This window comes from Lontra canadensis, unplaced genomic scaffold (genome assembly GCF_010015895.1).
Source record: "Lontra canadensis isolate GAN:19392208 unplaced genomic scaffold, GSC_riverotter_1.0 scaffold24, whole genome shotgun sequence".
NCBI classification, from domain to species: domain Eukaryota; kingdom Metazoa; phylum Chordata; class Mammalia; order Carnivora; family Mustelidae; genus Lontra; species Lontra canadensis.
The window spans coordinates 7,471,256-7,491,614 of record NW_022631018.1 but is presented as its reverse complement, the minus strand read 5'-3'; the positions used below and the strand labels follow the sequence as shown (position 1 = coordinate 7,491,614).

At 36.3% G+C, this 20,359-nt stretch overlaps 1 protein-coding gene and 1 pseudogene across 2 annotated transcripts in view; one reads left to right on the top strand and one right to left on the bottom strand.

Annotated features, from left to right (window-relative positions):
* ACBD6 (acyl-CoA binding domain containing 6) overlaps window positions 1-20,359 on the bottom strand; it is a 200,692-nt gene that overhangs the window by 78,504 nt on the left and 101,829 nt on the right. Inside the window, exon 6 of one of the 2 annotated variants that reach the window (XM_032862718.1) lies at window positions 18,355-18,444. The exons of the other annotated variant lie outside the window; for it this stretch is intronic. Coding sequence (XP_032718609.1) covers window positions 18,355-18,444 — 90 coding nt within the window. The remainder of the gene's footprint in view (window positions 1-18,354; window positions 18,445-20,359) is intronic. 2 annotated transcript variants of the gene reach the window in all.
* LOC116870634 lies at window positions 1,199-1,606 on the top strand (annotated as a pseudogene).

Sequence of the window (20,359 nt, the reverse complement as noted above, 5' to 3'; positions counted from 1 at the left end):
AGCCATGAGAGACCGGTTACACACTGGGATATTGATCAAGTAAGTAAATATGAGAAGATAATGAGAGCTAGGCATCTCACTGTCAGAGAAAGAGAGTTACAAATATAGAAAAATTGAATGAATCTTGCGGTATTCAACTGGAAATAGAGGTACTGGTGTGAACTTATGGTAAACACAAACACAGCACACAAAGAAAAATGAACATAGATATTAGTGTGTGTGTGTGTGTGTGTGTGTGTAAGAGGATCTGAGATGAGTGATAGCCCAACAGCAATGAGCACACCTATTACTCAGATCTTGGTTTCTAAATACCATCCTCTACTAAAATGAACCACATATCTTTGGAGAAACTGCTGTATCCATGGCTGGGAAAGGGAAAAGTTCAAGATGAACTGGAATTCTTGTTATGCCAGAAAGTGTGAAAATTCCCAATGAATTAAGGGCATATGTCAAAAAGACACAGGAGCCAGACTGAAGGGCTCTCACTGGACAAACCTGGAATAATTTGAGCATAAATTTAAATAATGATAACAGTATATTATAATATTAAATAGAATAGGGAACTATGAATCCAAACTGAATCCAAACTATGAATCCAAGCATGAGTTAAAGTTTTGATGAGGACAGGATATTTATGTATCTCTAAGTATCTTTCCAACAAAACAGTAATGTATTACAAAGGGACAAAAGTAATTTTACTATGAAGAATCTTGGCACATAACACCCTAACCAAGTGATCAAAATAAACATCAGTAATGGGGCAAATGGAAAGTATGTGCTATCAGATAGGTTCCAACAAGGATACAGTATCACTTCTACAACATCCCTCTACAGATGCATAACATAAACATAATCAGGAAGAAACATCAGACAAAATCCCAATGAGAAACAGTCTAAAAAATAATTGGTCTATATGATTCTAAACTGAATGCTTTTGTTATAAAAGACCCTCTAGGGCAACACATGGGTCGCTTAGTCAGTTGAGCCTCTGACTCTTGGTTTCAGTTCAGGTCATGATCTCAGGATCCTGGGATGGAGCAATGAGTTGGTCTCTGTGCTCACTGGGAGTCTACTTGTCTCCCTTGCTCTCTGCCCCTCCCCACTCTATTGCTCTCTCAAACAGAATGAATAAGTGCTGCCTCTAGCTTGCTGAGCTCCAGCCCAAGGAAAAGGGAGTAAGTAAGGAAGTTTCTGTACCATGGCTTGTACAAAGCAGACTGCCTGCAAATCGACCAGTGGTAAAGCATGGAGTAACCAACTGGCTACAAAAGCCGCTCCCAAGAGTGTGCCCTCTACTGGAGGGGTGAAGAAACTTCATCAGTACAGACCTGGTACTGAGGCAATCCATGAAATTAGATGTTATCAGAAGTCCACTGACCTGATCTGCAAATTGCCTTTCCAGCGTCTGGTGTGCGTAATCGTTCAGGACTTCAAAACACATCTGTGCTTCCAGAGTGCTGCTAGTGGTGCTTTGTAGGGGGCAAGTGGGGACTATCTGGTGGGCGTCTTTGAAGATACCATCCTGTGTGCTATCCATGCCAAATGTGTCACAGTCACGCTGGAAGACCTCCAGCTAGCACACCACACACGTGCAGAATGTGCTTAAGAATCCACTATGATGGAAAACATGCCATTCTTAAAAAAAAAAAAAAATTACCTTCTTCCTGTTATTGGTAGTTCTGAACGTTAGATATTTTTTCGCATAGGGTCAAAAGGTAACTACGTATATGATTGCAAATGGAAAAATAGGGGACAGAAATGAGGTATCGGCGGTTTTTCCATTTTCAATTGTGTGTCAATTTTTAATATAAATGCAGGGACATAAAGCATTAATGCAAGTCAAAATGTTTCAGTAAAACATTCTGTTTCATAAAGTTTCAGTTCAACTTTGTAACAATTATAAATAAGCCTGTTAAATTTTTCTGGACAATGCCAGCATTTGGATTTTTTAAAAACAAGTAGATTTCTTTTTGACAGCAACTAAATGGTGTTTGTAGCATTTTTATCATACAGATCATTCGTTATACTTTTCTGAATTGTCCTACATGTAGTTTTTAATGTTGTCTGTCTTCTGTGCTATTCCTATAAGTTTGCTATTAAAGCACATGAAACTATCAAAAATAGAATGAATAAATCTTAAAAAAAAAAAAGACCCTCAAGGGCCAACTGGCAAAATTTAAGTAATGTATCAAGATTAGATGACGGTAATAATATTCCGATCATGACAGTTGTATTGTGGTTATATAGCAGAATGTCCTAGTTTTTATAGGGGTGATAGGGCTTAATGTTGGCAAAATACTCTTCTAGTTCAAGGTTTAAGGTTCAAACCTTAAACCTTAACCTTCAAACCACTCTTGCTTGTAAACATTTAGATTGTTTCAAAATAAAAAATTATTGAAATATGGAGACAAGTGGGAAATTGTGATCCATAAACAATAAAGAAGAGCCAAAAGCAGCAGTCTCAAAGATGATTCTGGTATTTATTTATTTATTTATTTTTAAAAGATTATTTATTTATTTATTTGACAGCAAGAGAGAGAGAGGGATAGCAAGAGAGCAAACACAAGCAGGGGGAGTGGGAGAGGAAGAAGGGGCTTCTCACTGAGCAGGGAGCCTGATGTGGGGCTCGATCCCAAGACTTTGGGATCATGACCTGAGCTGTAGGCAGACGCTTAACAATGGAGCCACACAGGTGCGCCAGATTCAGCTATTTAAGTTAAGAAAAAGAACTTTAAAATGATTATTGCAAATACATGAAAAAAATGAACAAAAGATGAAAAATTTCAACATAAAAAGGGATCAGGTAAAGTTAATCAAATGGTCATTCTAAAACTGAAAATTACAATGTTTTTAATTAAGAACTCAATGTAATTAAGAACTTAACAGCAGAAGATAAGATTATTAAAGGCAAAGATGGGTCAACAAAAATTATCCAAACTGGAGCACTTAGAGAACTAAGAAGCAAAATAAAACAATAAAAATAAAAGAGAATATATGATTTTTAGAATACATGACAAATGATCCAAAATATGAGAAACTATACTTCCAGATAAGAGAAAAGAATGGAGCAGAATATCTGAAGACATCACAGTGAAAAATTTTGCAAAATCAAGAAAAGGTACGTCAAAAGGTTCAGTGGACCCCAAGAAGAGTTAAACAACAGCACCTACTCAGTCACTGCTAGAAAATGATATATATTGGGAAAAACTTAACTGCTGTCAGACCAAAAGACATCATCAACAGGGTAAGAACAGTAAGAGTTACAGCTAACTTCTAAGAAGAAAACATGAGAGCTAGCAGAATATGGAATGACAGCTCTGAGGGGCAGAAAGAAGAAAGTGGCCAACATAAAATTCTCTAACAAGCAAAATTACCTTTTTAAACAATAAGTGAAATAGACATATTCAGAGAACTAAAGCTGAAGTTACCTATCATTAGAAGTCAATATTAGAAGAAATACTAAAGTAAGTTCTGCAGGCAAAAGAAAAATGATACCAGATGAAATCAGGAAAGTGCAAGAAGGAATGAAAAAAAACATCAAAAAGAAGTAATGAAAAAGCATCATTTATGTGCACAAAGATAAAAGACTTGACTGTTCAATGCCAAAACAGTATCCTGTGACATATGTAGCAAATACAGAAGTAAAAATATATCACAGTTATAGCAACATAAGCAGAAACAAACAAACAAACAAACAGAATTGTACTGTTTTAAGATTTTTACATAATTCACAAGGAGGCAAAAGCATTAATTTAAGGCAGACTCTAATAAGGTACTATTTTGTCATTCCTAGCACAACCACTAAAAGAATGATCATAAAAGGAATAGCAAATGCCCATTAAACAAGGCAAAATGAAATAATAAAAACATACTTAAAAATGCAGAAAAATTTGGGAATGGAAAAGCAGAGAAACATAAAGCAAGTGAAACAGAAAACAAAGATGGCAAATTAAATGGAGTAATACCACCAATTACATTAAATGTAAATAAACTTTGCCATTAAAAGATAAAGATCTGAATAAAAACCAAGACCTACATGCTATTTATAAGAAACATACTTTAAATATACAGACATAGTGTTAATAAACTGAATTATGTTCGCCTCAAATTTGTTAAGTTGAAGCCCTTATCCCCAGTGTAACTGTATTTGGAGGCAGGGCCTTTATGGTGGTAATTAAGGTTAAATGAGGTTATAGGAGCATGGCCTTGATCCAACAGGGCTGTTGTCCTATTAGAAGCAGAGGAGACACCAGAGACCTCTCTGTGAGCACACAGAAGAAAGGCCATGTGAGGACAAATGTGAGGACACAGCTTTCTGCAAGCCACTACTAGAGGTCACACTAGAAACCAACCCTGTCAGCCCTCTACTCTACAAGCCTCCAGAGAAACTATACTTCCAGATATCTCTATCTCTCTGTCAAATAAATAAATAAAATCTTAAAAAAAAATTTAAAGGACAGAAAAAATATGTAAGGCAAACACTATCTAAAGAAAAACTGATATAACTACATGACATTGAACAAAGTATATTTTAAGACACTAAAAATTAATAGAATTTAAAATAGCTACTTCTTACCGATAAAAGGGTCAATTCAACAAGTTCTTAAATTTTTATCTAATAACACAGTTTGAAGGTTTATGAAAAGGAACATAACTAAAAGAAAGAAAATAAATAAATCATAATTGGAAATTTTAAGACAATCTCTCAGTAACTGACACCCCTATCTTACACCACACACAAAAATCAACTCAAAATGGATTAATGACCTGAAACCAGAAAACTACAAAAGAAAACATGGGGGGTAAGCTCCTTGACATCGGTCTTGTCAATATGTTCCACTATTATTTTTGTTGTTGTAAGGACTGATATTTCCATGTTCTTTAATTTTGGAGCTGCAACTAGACATGCTCCCCTCTCCAATTTAATTGTCTTAAATATTCCTATGGATCAGTAGGATTTTTAACATCACATGATGTTAAAAATTTTTGATTCGATGAGATAAAAAAATCAAGAGTAAATGATAGTAGATTATTTTTACCCCTATTTTCATACATTCTAGTGTTGTTTCTCTCTCCCTTATTAAAAGATTTTCTTTATTTGACAGAGAGATACAGAGCACAAGTAAGCAGAGCAGCAGGCAGAGGGAGAGGGAGAAGTAGGCTCCCTGCTGAGCAGGGAGCCCGATGTAAGGCTCAATCCCAGGACCCTGGAATCATTACCCAAGCCAAAGGCAGTCACTTAACCAACTAAGCCACCCAGGTGCCCTTGTTGTTTCTCTTCTTTATGTTTCAAGTTCCCTCCTGTTATCATTCCCTTTCTCTTTAAAGAACTTCCACTTAGCCATTCTTTTAGAGTAGATCTGTGGGCGACAAATATTTGCTCTGCATTTTTCTTCATCTAAGAATGTCTTTTTTTTTTTACCTTTATTCCTAAAAGATATTTTCACTGGCTATAGAATTCTGAGTTGACAGATTTTCTTTCAGCACCTGAAAAATGTATTGCCTATTTCTTCTGGCCTCCAGGAAAAACCATCTGAATCACTGTTTCCCTACAGAAATAACATATTCTTTCCTACTAGTTGCTTTCAATGTTTTCTTCTCTTTAATTTTTGAAAGTTTGATTTTGACATGTTCAGCGCAGAATTTTTCAGATTTATCTGGTTTGGTTTCGCTTAGCTTCTTTAATCTGTAATGTCACTCCTCAAATTGGGAAGTTTTCTGCATTATTCTTTGAATACTTTTCAGCTTCACACTGTTTTTCTTCTCTTTCTGGGACTCACATGACAAAAAAAATCCTAAATCTTCTGTAACTGTCAGGTCCTGGAAACTCTGTTGATTTCTGTTCCATCTACCTTCTCTTAGTTTTTTAAATTTTAAGATTAATTTCCACTCATAAAACTTCAAGTTCACAGATTCTTTTCTCTGTCATCTCCATTATGGTATTGAGCCCATTCAGTGAATTTTTATTTCAGTTATTGTGTCTTTAGTTCTACAATTTTCATTTAGTTCTTTTTTATATCTTCTATTCCTTTGCTTAGGAATAAATTTAACAAAAGACGTGTAAGACTTATACACTAGAAACTACAAGACATCACTGAAAGAAATTAAACAAGCCCTAAGTAAATGAAAAGACATTCCATGGATGAGATGACTTAATATTTTAAAATGGCACTTCTCCCCAAATTGATCTACAGATTCAATGCAATCCCTATACAAATCTCAGCTGCTTTTTGTTTTGTGGAAATTAAGTAAGCTGATTCTAAAATTCATGTGGAAATCCAAGGGCCCAGAATAGCAAAAACCACCTTGAAAGAAAAGAATAAAGTCAGAGAGCTTACACTTCTCAGTTTCAAAACATACTACAAAGCCATGGTAATCAAGAACCAAGAAAATCAGAACTTGAATGAGCAAAGGCAATGAATATACACCAAACACCAAGGTGACTCAGATGTTAGAATTATCTGACAAGGATTTTAAAGTAGTAGTCATAAAATATTTCAATGAGCATTCCTGAAATAAATGAGAAAAGCAGAAAATCTCAGCAAAGGAATAAATTTAACAAAAGAAGTGTACTGGCATAAGGGTAGACATATCAACCAATGGAAGAGAACTGAAAATCTAGAAATTAATCTTCATATTTATGGTCTGATAACTTTTGGAAAGGGTGTTACAACAATTCAATGGGGGGAAAGGAATGGTCTTTTCAACCAATGACACTGAAACAAGTGGAGATCCACATGTAAAAGAGTAAAGGTGGACCTCTACCTCACATCATACGCAACTCAAAATTAATCAAAAACGTAAATGTAAGAGATAACATTATGTAAAACTCTTAGAAGAAAAAGGCTTAATCACTATGATCTCTTATTAAACAAGTTTCTTAAAATGACATCAAAAACACAAACAAAAGAAAAACTAGATATATTGGGCTTCATCAAAATTGAAACTTTTTGTGTTTCAAAGGATACTATTATGCCAGTAAAAAGACAATCCAGTGAATGGAAGAACATATTTGCAAATCATGTACCTGATAAGCGGCTTTTATTCATAATATATAATAAATCTCACAACTCAATAATAAAGAGACAACCAAATTCTTTAAAATGGGGACTTTTTTTTTACATTTTTCCATATGGATTTTTAAATTTAAATTCAATTAGCCAACATATACTACATAATTTTCAGATATAGTGTTCAACGATTCATCAGCTGTGTATAACACCCACACCCAGTGCTCATCACATCTTGTGCCCTCCTTAATGCCCATCACCCAGTTACCCCATCTCCCCCACACAACCTCCCCTTCCACAATGTTTAGTTTGTTTCCCAGAGTCAATAGACTCTCCTGGTTTGTCCCCCTCTCTGATTTTTTTCCTCATTCAGTTTTCCCTCCCTCCCTCTAGACAAAGTTAATATTAATCTGCTCTAGCTGTTTGAGGTATAGAGACCACCTACAGAAACTAACCTAGTCCCTTTTCTTTGGGGGGGGGTCCCTCTGAATGATGGCTAGAGAATTTAGGGAGATTAAAAGAAAACTGCCAAAAACAAAATGAAAGGTCTGATTCAGTCAGTTACTTCATTTATCCTACTACTAATACCATCACCTAAGCAAGGTCCTCAGCCTACTCCCTTGTACTCACACCCTTCAGGTTGCTGTTACGACATATTTTCCCTTTGAGGTTTTTACCACTATTGGTCCTTTCAAAGCGATTTCACCCAGATTAATATCTCAGAAGAGAGGATGGAAACAAGAGACACAAATGATGATTCACTTCAAAAGGGCTGGCCCTGAGTCCATGATATCCCTCAACAGATTTTGTTTCTAAAAAAACCTTATTGTGCTTTCTGTGGCCTTTTGTTCACCCAATTAAAAAAAAAAAGTGGGCATAGGATCTGAAAAGACATTTACCTTTCAAAGACCACACAAAAGTGGCAAATAAGCTGAGGAAAAGATCCTCAACGTCTTTAACAATTAGGACAATGACAATCAAGACCACAGTGAAATATGCTAAAATGGCTATGCTGACAAGGATGTGGAAAAACTGGAACTCTCATGCATTGCTGGTGGGACTGTAAAATGGGGCGGTCTCTCTTAAAACCATAAGTAGTTCCTCAGAAAGTTAAACACAGAGTTACCGTACGATCCAGCAATTCCATCAAGTATATACCCAAGAGAAATGAAAACATATGTCTATATGCCCGTGTAAAATGTTTATAGCCACTTTATTCATAATAGCCAATATTCATTAAACTGAAGAGCAAAAACTAAAAAAACTAATATGTCCATCAACAGGAGAATAAATTGTGGTATATGCATGCACATGATAAAAAAAAATTATACTGCAATAAAGAACAAATGATGTATGTAACAAGATGTATGTATGTTATGTGGAGCATGTGTTATATTGAGCATAGTAAACCTGATCCAAAATAATATATATCTTACAAGTATTTGAATTACAAGAAGAGGTAGAACTAGTTGATGGCAATAAAAGTCAGAATAATAGTTCCCTCAGAATGGGAGTGGGAGGATTGTTATTGATAGGAAGTTGCTTAAGGAAAGAAACCCACTAGTGGTGTGTATGTGTGTGTTAAGTTGTGTCCTTAAGAATTTTGTACTGTATGTATCTCACTAAATGTATTTTATATGTCAATTCTTTTAAATCATAAAGAAAAGCTAGTATAATACTTACCAAGTATATCTTTTTATAATTTCTATTTTTATTTATTTATTTATTTTTAAGTAATCTCTACACCCAACATGGGGCTCGAACTCATGACTCCAAGGTCAAGAGTTGCATGTTCTACCACTGAGCCAGCCAGGTGCCCCAAACCGAATACCTTTAAAATATGTTATATATGTGTAAGCAGAGAAAATAAAGATGAGCATAAAATGTACTCAAACTTTACAGTGGAGTGGTTAAGAGTTTGGGCTTTCTTTAGAGTCAGAATGACATGTTCAAATCTAAACTTTGTCATTTATTAGCTCTAGGACTTCCCAACCTCCTGTTTCTTCACCAGTAAAATGCAGGTAACAATACACCTACATTACAGGACTGATGCAATGACTAAAAGAGACAAAACACATAAAATGCTTACTACAGAGTAAAAACAAAAAACTGTTTTATAGTTTACCCCTCCCCCAACCCACACACATAATTATTGATAGTTTAACTTACTGCTTTATGCTTTTCTCATGACTTAGTTTCTTTGTTTTCTTTTTTCAGATAATGAGGAACTCTGAATTCAGATCTAGAAAGTTTAGAATTTGTTTTATGCACAATGCAGTCATAGAGAGTTTGAGGGTCAGTGACATAATGAACAGCAGTCTCGAGAAGTCTCTGTTGGCAGTAATATTCTTGGTGGACTTGGGGAGAAGGAGTAGACTTGGTCAGGAGCAGCCAGACAGCTTGAGGTGGAGAGGCTACTGTCCTTAATTTAAGCCCCATAACACCCTAGTGAAATCTAGACTTGTCATTACTGCTATACTTCTTTAAAAAATACATTTTCTATTTATTTCACAAAACTACATAAGAGGAGATAGAATTTCATACTACGAAGATAGAATTTCTTTCTTTTTTCAGATTCATTCATTTATTCGTTCATTTCACAGTACCCTTTTTTTTTAAACTGGGATGTAACTGACATACAACATTATATTAGTTTCAGATATACAACATAATGGTTCAATATTTGTATATACTGTGAAATGATCACCAAAATAACTTTAGTTAACATCTTTTTTTTTCTTTTTAATTTTTTAAAAAAATTTATTTGACAGAGAGTGATAGCACAAGCAGGGGGAGTGGCAGAGAGGGAGGGAGAGATAGACTCCCCGCCGAACAGGGAGCCCAATGCGGGGCTCGATCCCAGGACCCTGAGATCACGAGCTGAGCCAAAGGCAGTCGCTCAACCATCTGAGCAACGCAGGCACCCCAAAATCTCATGTTTTTGAAATCTTTTACAACACATAGTCACCGAGGCATTCACGGAGAGGGCATGGTGCTCTCTGCCATTATGTAAACCATAAGTTTATGTAATTTATAAATCACCAAGTCTCAAACATTTCAGTACAACTCAAAATATTTTCCACTTGAACTGCATTAACACCTAGTACACCGTGTAAACACCTAACACCACAGATGCTCCCACTTCTCCCCTCAACCCTGCTGAGTTCCTTAACATTACTTTACAGTAAATCTGAGAAAACCTAGTAATAAATCTTCAGCACTCAAATACATTCAGTGCGCTTTGGGAGTAGTTTTAATCTTTCTCCAGGGCTTCAAAGATCAAAATTACTCAAGAGGTCTGTGGGGTGTGTGTGTGGGTATTTAACCCATATCCTAATTTCAAATATGGTTAAGAACCTAACCTCCAGAGTTGAACTAAAAATCAATACCAAGCAGTGGAAGAGACAAAACTGTGTCCATAATACTGCCAGATAACAAATGAAATCTATAAAGGATCTTCCTTAGAAATAAAATAAAAAGTTCCAATTCCATCAGTCACAGAACATAGAAATTGCAATGCAATAAAAGTACATAGGAGATATACTGACGGGTAAAAAATGAGAGAAAAACACGGAGCAGACTTTGACATATCTCTAATTATGACTCTGTTTCAGGCTAACGGTAAAAATTAGTCTTCAGATAGTTGATAACATCAGCCTGTCTCTGCTGGGTTAGTACCAAGATCTGTGGCCAGGCAAATAGTTCTAATAAAATTGATTTTCCTTTTTGGCAACCAATAGGCCAGTCAATAATAATGTTGTTTAAGAAAGATTGAATCATAAGGGAGATGAACCCTTCTTTCCATTTATTATGTTTGTATTGTCTATATTTGAAAAGAGTTTTCAATAACGAAACCAAAGAAGAAATTACAAGGGGAAAGCTATTCTGAGAGCTCATCTCCAAAAGCTCTGTGACTTGGAAGCATGTTAGCAATCCAGACTGACAAAGCCACGAGCATTCCCTTAACTGAAGCTAGGTCGTATGGATTAGGATTGTCAACAGCAAAGGAAAATAGAGGTTAGGCGCAATATAAAGATACAGTCCTGTGAATACAAAGACATCAAGGAGAAAACTGCCTGTACATAGTCCTAAATATCCATCCAAAAGCCTAGATGGAACTTCTACTTTGCATTAAAGCTGGCATTCTGTAAAGAGTATTCCATAAGGCCACACAAGGTGGTTTTTGGATTGTTTGTCTTATTATATTAACCAAACATAATACAAGAAAAACCTCGACAAAAACCTCAGACTATTGCTAACTTGGGAACATTTCCTTCCAAAATACCCCCTAACAACACAAGCCAAATAAAAGACATGAGTGCACCAATACTTCGTTTTGTTTTTTTAACTTACTTAACTTTATGGTAGTGGATAGGAGAAGCAAGGGATGGAAACACGATTTAAAATTCATAAAGAAAAATAAGCAAGTAAAAATCACAAGAAAATTTCTCAATAAGTAGTGAAGAAACATATCCTACCAGATATTAAAAAATATTTTGAAGCTATCATCCTTAAAACATCATAGCACAAATACATGAATGGAAAAACAGAGCAATGGAATAGGAAACAGCACCAGAAATACACTGAAATATACAGAGGAAGTGAGAATATGGAAAAAAGAAAGATACTTCCAATCAGTAAAGATTATTCAATAAACATTACTGAACAAATGATTAATCATCCATACAAAAATAAAGCTGGCACCATCTGGATAAAAAATAAAATATTACATACATGTGACACAAATTAATTCTACATGGATCAAGGAAACCATGAAATGATCATAGTAACAAGAAGGAAACATGGGGGAGAAACTTGAATATTTTTATCACAAAGTGCTAATTTTCCTTAATATATAAAAAGTTCCTCTACGGACGCCCGGGGGCGGGGGGGCTCAGTCGTTAGGCATCTGCCTTCTGCTCAGGTCATCATCTCATGGTCCTGGGATTGAGCGCCTACCAGGTTTCCTGCTCAGTGGGAAGCTGCTTCTTCCTCTCCCACTCCCCCTGCCTGTGTTCCCTCTCTTGCTGTGTCTCTCTCTGTCAAATAAATAAATAAAATCTTAAAAAAAAAAGTTCCTCTAAATTAAGAAGAAAACATCAATGGGAAACTGAGCAAAACATATGAGCAGATGCTTCACAGAAAATGAAATACAGATGGTTCTTGGTTACAGGAAAGGATGCCCAACACATTGCTCAAGTTAAATAAATTATGATACATCTCTAAAAAGGAATATTATGCAGACATTAAGAAGAGTAAGGCAGCACTATCAGTACTGATATTGAACAATCTCTGAGATAAAGAAAGCAAGTTATATAGAACAGTGTATGTAGTTTGCATCATATTGCTACAGTACATGCATATATACATATATGTGTATATATATGCATGTATGTGTGTGTGTGTGTGTGTGTGTGTGTGTGTGTGTATATATATATATATAAAAACATATCCTGCACGGATATATACTAGCTAGTAAGAGATCTGTCTCCAGAAGAGGGAACTGGGTGGCTGGGAAACAATGACAAGGAAGTTTTTTTTAAAAATTAGTCTTTTGGGGCACCTGGGTGGCTCAGTGGGTTAAAGCCTCTGCCTTGGGCTTGAGTCATAATCCCGGGTCCTGGGATTGGGCCTCACATCAGGCTCTCTGCTCGGCGGGGAGCCTGCTTCCCTCCCCGCACCCCCGCCTGCCTCTCTGCCTACTTGTGATCTCTGTCAAATAAATTATAAATAAATAAAAAAATGAGTCTTTTGCATTTTTGAGGTTTTTTTTTTAAGATTTTATTTATTTATTTGACAGAGAGAGAGCAAGAGAGAGAGCACAAGCAGTGGAGTGGCAGACAAAGGGAGAATCAGGCTCCCTGATGAGCAGGGAGCCCAATTCAGGGCTCGATCTCAGGAGCCTGGGATCATGACCTGATCGAAAGGCAGATGTTAACCGACTAAGCCACCCAGGTACCCCAAGGTTTTTTTTTAAACACATAGTACCTACAAAAAAAAAAAAAAGAAAAAAATATATATTTCAAGGCAAATTATGGTAGCAGGCTATGATATGACCAATGACTCAAAGCTAGGGAACTGGCCCAAGAAGAACGCACATGTATCTAATGGGAAAAGAAGTATTTCTTCTGATAAAGCAACAAGGACACCCAAAAAGTACTGGTAAATGCTTAGGTCCTTTCTGGTACTCAAGTTCTATTTTTTCTAAAATTTGTCAACTTCTTTACAAGCCAATATTACTTTATTCAATAATTACTGAGCATTTACTATATGTCAGATATTATACGAGGCACTGGTGATATAACCAAACTCTAGTACCTATATATGGTAGTGTTGAAAATATAGACATGTAATCAGCCAATTATAATACAAAGTGATTGCACTGTAATAAATCTCTGAGGAACTTAAGAACGAGGAGCTATAAACTACTGGGTGTGTCTAAGTGGTCAAGCGAAGGAAGGCTTCCTGGAGGAAGTGATGTATAAGCTGAGGCACAGGAAGGAGAATGAGGAAGAGAGAAAACAGCAAATATAAAGGCCAAGAGGTGAGCAGCATGTCAAGTCCTTCAACAAAATGAAGTTTAGCACAGCAGGGATGGGGTACAAGCAAGGAGCTCACTGAGAAATAAATGGCGGTGTAAGATGATGAAGACCTTTCCAGGGCACAGAAATTAAGATTATGCCTTAGAAAAACAAAGGTAAACAAGAAAACATTTGCAAATTAGCATCTTAGAAAGATTCTCCAGATGAAAAATGGAAAATATACTGAAGGATATCAAGATTAGAAGTAGAAATAGAGTTCAGAACTGCTGAACTTGTGTACTAGAAATGTTGAAATAGAGAAGTGGGTAGACTTGGAAGTTAATACTTAGAAGGCAGAACCTACAGGACTGGAATGGGTATGAAAATGAGAGGAGAATCAAGGACGGTCCCTGGAAAACTGGTTGGATGATGGTGCCAACTGCAGTGAGGCACCATCCAACAGTGGCAGCTGTTAAAAGATGGTAGGTTCAGTGGAAGCTACCGTGACTCTGAAGTATCTGAGGGATAGCCTCAGAAGAAGAGATCTATGCTTTTGGACCTACTGGCTGAAATCTGGGTTTGTGATAAAGCTTTTTCCTATTCTCTGTGAAATGAGAAAGAATCTGAGAATGAAAAGGACCCTTAGACTTTTCAGGCAAAATTAAAGATGGACACCATAATTTATGATAATATCGTACCAGATATGAGTTGTATTTTTTTCTAGCTTTGCCCAGAGACTAGGTGTACATGTGTAAATGGCAAGTAATTGGATTAATCAGAATTAGGCTTTTCCCATGTGGCTGTAATAGTTAAAAAACAGAAAGAATGGAGATGAGGATGAATATAATAGTATGAGAATGGATAAAATGAGCTGAAATGGGAGAAGGTAGATCAGTAAAGTAACCAGAGATTTCTTTTAGGTCAAAAAGAAATTTAGAGTGAAATGGAGAGTATAGTTAGAACTAAAAAATTTCAGGCTTAATGAAAAGAGCCAGGATGATCTCATAAGGCCTAAAGGGCTAGACTGGAATGGATATATATGGCAATCAATGTTACGTAAAGAAAAGCATTTTATATCTAATATCCTAAATTAAAAAGTAAACACCTAGAACAGGACAAGGATACCCATTTATATTACTTCTATTTGACACAGTACTAGAATGCCTAGTCAGAGCAAGCAAGCAAGCAAGCAAGCAAGCAAGAATCCTGTGGCGCCTGACTGGCTCAGTTTGTACAGCATGTGACTCTTGATTTGGGGTTGTGAGTTTGAGCCCCATGCTGGATGTACAGATTACTTTAAAAAAAAAAAAAAGGAAAAAGAAAAGGAATCCAAATTGCAAAGGAAGATGTAAAATTATCTGTTTATAGACAACAAAAATGATCTTATGTGTAAAAAACCCAGAAGATTCCACAAAAGCTTTAAGAACCAATAAACAAATTCAGCAAAGTTGTAGGATACAAAATCAACATCCAAGAATCAGTTGTGTTTCTAACCACTAACAACGAGCAATCCGAAAAGGAAATTTAGAAAACAATTTCACTGAAAATAGCATCAAAAAGAATAAAATACCTAGAAATAAACTTAACCAAGGAGGTGAAAGAACTCTATACTGAAAATCACAAAATGCTGCCTAAAGAAATTAGAGAAGCCAATAAATGGAAAAACAACCCACTGACTGGAAGACTTAACATTGTTAAGATGCCAATACTCCCTTAAGTGATCTACAGATTCAAAGCAATCCCTATCAAAATCCCAATGACATTTTTTTGCAGAAATTAAAAAAAAAAAATCCATCTTATTAAGCAACCCAGAATAGCCAAAACAATCTTTTCTGGTTCAGTCGGAGAAGCATGTGACTCTTAATATTGGGGTTAGAAAGTTGGAGGTCTCACAGTTCCCGATTTCAAATTTTACTACAACTCTACGGTAATCAAACCAATGTGGTAATGACACAAAGACAGAAATAAAGATCAATGGAATAGATGTGAAGCCTAAACCCTCACATATATGATCAAAGGATTTTTGACAAGGGTTCCAAGACCATTCAATGGGGAAAAGACATTTCAACAAATGATGCTGAGAAAACAGACTACCATATGCAAAAAAATGAAGCTGGACCCCTACCTTAGGCCATATACAAACACTGACTCAAGATGGGTCGAAGACTAACATATGATCTAAAATTACAAAACTCTTAAACATAGGGGAAAAAGCTTTAAAATACTGAATTTGGCAATGATTTCTTGCATATGATACCAAAAGCACAGGCAACAAAAGAAAAAATAGGTAAGGCAGACTTCATCAAAATTTAAAACTTGTGCATCAAAGGACACTATCAATACAGTCAAACACAATTCACAGGATGGGAGAAAATATTTGCAAATTATGTATCAGACAAGGGATTGACATTCAGAATATATAAGGAATTTCTACAACTTAAAAATACAAACAACTCAATTTAAAAATGGGCAAAGGATACAAACAAGATATACAAATGGCCAATAAAAAAATGAAAAGATGTTCAACATCACCAGTCATCAGAGAAATGCATATTAAAACCACAGTGAGATACCACTTCACACTCAGTAAGATGCCTATTATCACAAATACAGAAAATAACAAGTGTTGGTAAAGATGTGAAGAAATTCGAACACTTGTGCATGGCTGATGGGAACGTGTAATGGTGTAGCCACTGTGGAAAATGCTATAGTGATTCCTCAAAATATTCAACAAAGAATAACCATATGATCAAGCAATTCTACTTCTGGTTATGCACTAAAAAGAAGTGAAAGCAAGGACTCCAATAAACAGTTGTTACCTATGCTCATAGGAGGATTCATCATAATAGTGAAAAGGAGAAAGCAACCCAAGTGTCTAGAGATGGGATATTTGGATAAACAAAATGTGGTATATACATATAATGATATATTATCTAGTTTTTCAAAGAAAGGAAATTATTTTATTTTTTAAATTTTAAATTTTTTTATTTGAGGGTGAGCAAGAGAGAGCACGAGCGGGGGAGGAGGAGTAGCAGGGGAGGAGCGAAGGGAGAAGTAGAAGCAGACTTCTCCCAAAGGGAGCCTGATGTGGGGCTTGACTTTCTGGGTCCCTGGGATCAGGACCCATGCTGAAGGCAGACGCTTAATGAACTGAGCCACCCAGGCAGGTGCCCCTAAAAAGGAAGGAGATCCTGACACATGCTACCAACACGGATGATCCCTGAAAATATTATGAAGGTGTAAAGTAGAATTGTGGTTGCCAGGAGCTGGGGAAATGGGGAGTTAGTTAGGAATTCAGAATTTCAGTTGGGAAAGAAGAAAAAGTTCTGGAGATGAATGGTGGTGATGACTGAACAATTTAAACATACTTAATGCCACAGAATTGCACACTTGAAAATGGTTAAAATGGTAAATGTTATGTTATGTATATTTCGCTACAATAAAAACAAAAAGGAAAGAAAACATAAGGGTAAATCTTAATGACCTTATATTTATTTGACAATGGTTTCTTAGGTATGACGCCAAGAGCACAACCAACAAAAGAAAAAATAGATAAACTGAACTTAAATCAAAATTAAAAACCTAAAAAACAATAAACAAAACAAAACAAAAAAAACCCGTGCACCAAAAGATACTATCAAAAAAGTGAAAAGAACTCTCAGAAAGGGTGAAGATACCTGCAAAGCATGTGTCTGACAATGGACTACTATCCAGAGTACAGAAAGTACATAAGCTACATCTTAACAACAAAAAGACAAACAACTCAATTTAAAAAGGGCTGAAAGACTTGAATACACATTTCTCCAAAGGAGATACAGACTTTGTTAATAAGTACATGAAAAGACACCAACGTCACCAGTTGTTAAGGAAATGCAAATCAAAATCAAGCAAGATGTGGTAACACTTTGCCCCCAGTATAATGCCTATTACAAAAGAAAATAAATGTTGGCAAAGCAGTGGAGAAATTAGAACCCTCATGCATTGCTGGTAGGAATGTAAAACGGTGTGATTCCTGTGGAAATAGTTTGGAGGTTCCTTTTCAAAAACATCAAATTACTATACAACTCCAAAATTCTACTCTTAGGTACAGAACCAAGAAAACAGAAAACAAGTGTTCAAACAAAAACACATACAAGAATTGCTCACAGCAACTATTCACAACTGCCAAAAACCAAAATTACTCAACTGTACATCAACTGATGAAATGATAAACAACATGAGGTTTATCTGTACAACAGTATAGTATTTAGCCATAAAAAAAGAATCAAGTACTGTTACATGCTACATGGATGAACCTTGAAAATATTATGCCAAGTGAAAGAAGCCACTGATTAGGGGCGCCTGGGTGCCTCAGTGGGTTAAGCCTCTGCCTTCAGCTCAGGTCATGATCTCAGGGTCCTGGGATCGAGCCCCGCATCGGGCTCTCTGCTCAGCGGGAAGCCTGCTTCCCCCTCTCTCTGCCTGCCTCTCTGCCTACTTGTGATCTCTGTCTGTCAAATAAATAAATAAAATTAAAAAAAAAAAAAAAAGAAGCCATTCATTAGATTCCATTTATATGAAATATCCAGAATATGCAAATCCACCGAAACAGAAAGCAGATTAGTTGTTGCCAAGGTCTGCGATGAGGGGGAAATAGGAGGTGACTGCTTAGCAAATACAAGGTTTCCTTCTGGGGTAATGAAAATGCGACGGTCACACAACACTGTTAACTGTATGAATGTCAATGAACTATACACTTTAAGGTGGTTAATACGGTGAATTTTCTGTTGCGTGAATTTTACCTCCATTTTTTTAAAAAAGCTCCCCCTCTTCATCAGTCTTACCTGACAGTTAATATCAGCTCTATACTGTAGCAGGACTGTAACTAGTTCTTTATGTCCTCGATCACATGCCCAATGGAGTAGAGCTCTGCCCTAAAAACACAAAAAAAGAAATGAATTTGTTATTCCTGTTACGAGGCCAAGTAAAACACACTTCCCTCTGACAACCATCAGTTTGATCTGTGTATTTATAGATCTGATTCTGCTTTTCTTTTGTTTATTCATTTTATTTTTTAGATTCCACATATGAGTGAAATCCTATGGTGATGGTCTTTATTAGTCCGATTTATTTCACTTAGCATAATCCATTCATATTGTCTTGCCAAATGGCAAAATCTCATCATTTTTTACAAGAGCGTAATAATTGTACACACATTTGTGTGTGGGGGCGTTATGTATACATATGGCTATATCACAACTTCTTTATCCATTTATCTATCAACAGACACTTAGGCTGCTTTCGTATCTTGGCTACTGTATGTAATTTTGCAATAGACAGAGGGGTGCACTTATCTTTTCAAATTAGTGTTTTTGTTTTGAGTAAGTCCCCAGTAGTGAAATTATCGGATCCTACAGTATTTGAGGGAGGGGAGGTAGAATCATATAGTATTTCTATTTTGTTAAAGATTTTATTTATTTATTTATTTGAGAGAGAGAGAGAGAGAGACAAAGAGTGAGCAAACAGGGGGAGGGGCAGAGAAAGAGAGAGAAGCAGATTCCCTTGCTGAGCAGAGAGCCTGATGTGGAGCTTAATCCTAGGACCCTGGGATCATGACCTGAGCCGAAGACAGACTCTGAACTGACTGGGCCACCCAGGTGCCCCAAGTATTTCTATTTCTAATTTTTTAAGGAACCTCCATACTATTTTCCACGGTGTCTGCACCAATTCAGGTTCCATTCATCTATGTGCCTATTTTCTGCAAACACCATACTGCTTTGATGACTACGGCTTTATAGGGTTACCTTGAAATCTGGAATTATGATACCTACAGCCTTTTCTTTCTCAAGATTGCTTTGGCTATTCAGGCTCTTTTGTGGTTCCATACGAACTTTAGGATTATTTGTTCTTGTTCTGTGAAAAACGCTGTTGGTGTCTTGATAGGGATTACACTGAATCTGTAGATTGCTTTGACCAGTATGAACAATTTAACAGTACTGGTTCTTTCAATCCACAAGCAGGGCATATCTTTCCATTTGTTTGTGTTATCTTTAATTTCTTTCATCAGTGTTTTATAGTTTTTAGAGTACAGGTCTTTCACCTCCTTGATTAAGTTTATTCCTAGGTAATTCTGTTGTTTCTGGATGGAACGTTCTATATGTAGCTGTTATATCCATCTGGTATAATGTGTCACTCAACAATAGTGTTTCTTTATTCATTTTCTGCCTAAATTTATCCACTGATGTAAGTGGAATGTTAAATTCCCTACATTACTGAATTACCATCAATTTCTCTCTTTATGTATATATTTAGGTGCTCCAATGTATCTTCTTGTTGGATCGATCTCTTTATCATTACGGAATGCCCTTCTTTGTCTCTTGCTACAGTGTTTTTTTTTTTTTAAAGATTTTATTTATTCATTTGAGAGAGAGAGAGACTGAGAGAACACAAGCAGGGGGAGAGGCAGAGGGAGAGGGAGCAGCAGACTCCCTACTGAGCTGGAAGCCCAACATGGGGCTCTATTCCAGGGCCTGAAGATAATGACCTGAGCCAAAGGCAGACGCTCAACAATCTGAGCCACCCAGGCGCCCCTACAGTGTTTGCTTTAAAGTCTATTTTGTCTGATATAAGTATTGCTACCCCAGCTTGTTTCTTGCTTCCATTTTTACAGTACATGTTTTTCCATCTCTTCACTTTCAGTCTGTATGTGTCTTTAGACCTGAAGTGAGTCTCCTGAAGGCAGCATATAGATGGGTCTTTTTTATCCATTCTGCCACCCGGTATCTTTTGATTGTAGCATTTAGGCCATTCAAGTAATTTTTAGTAGGTATGTACTAAAAGATACAATGT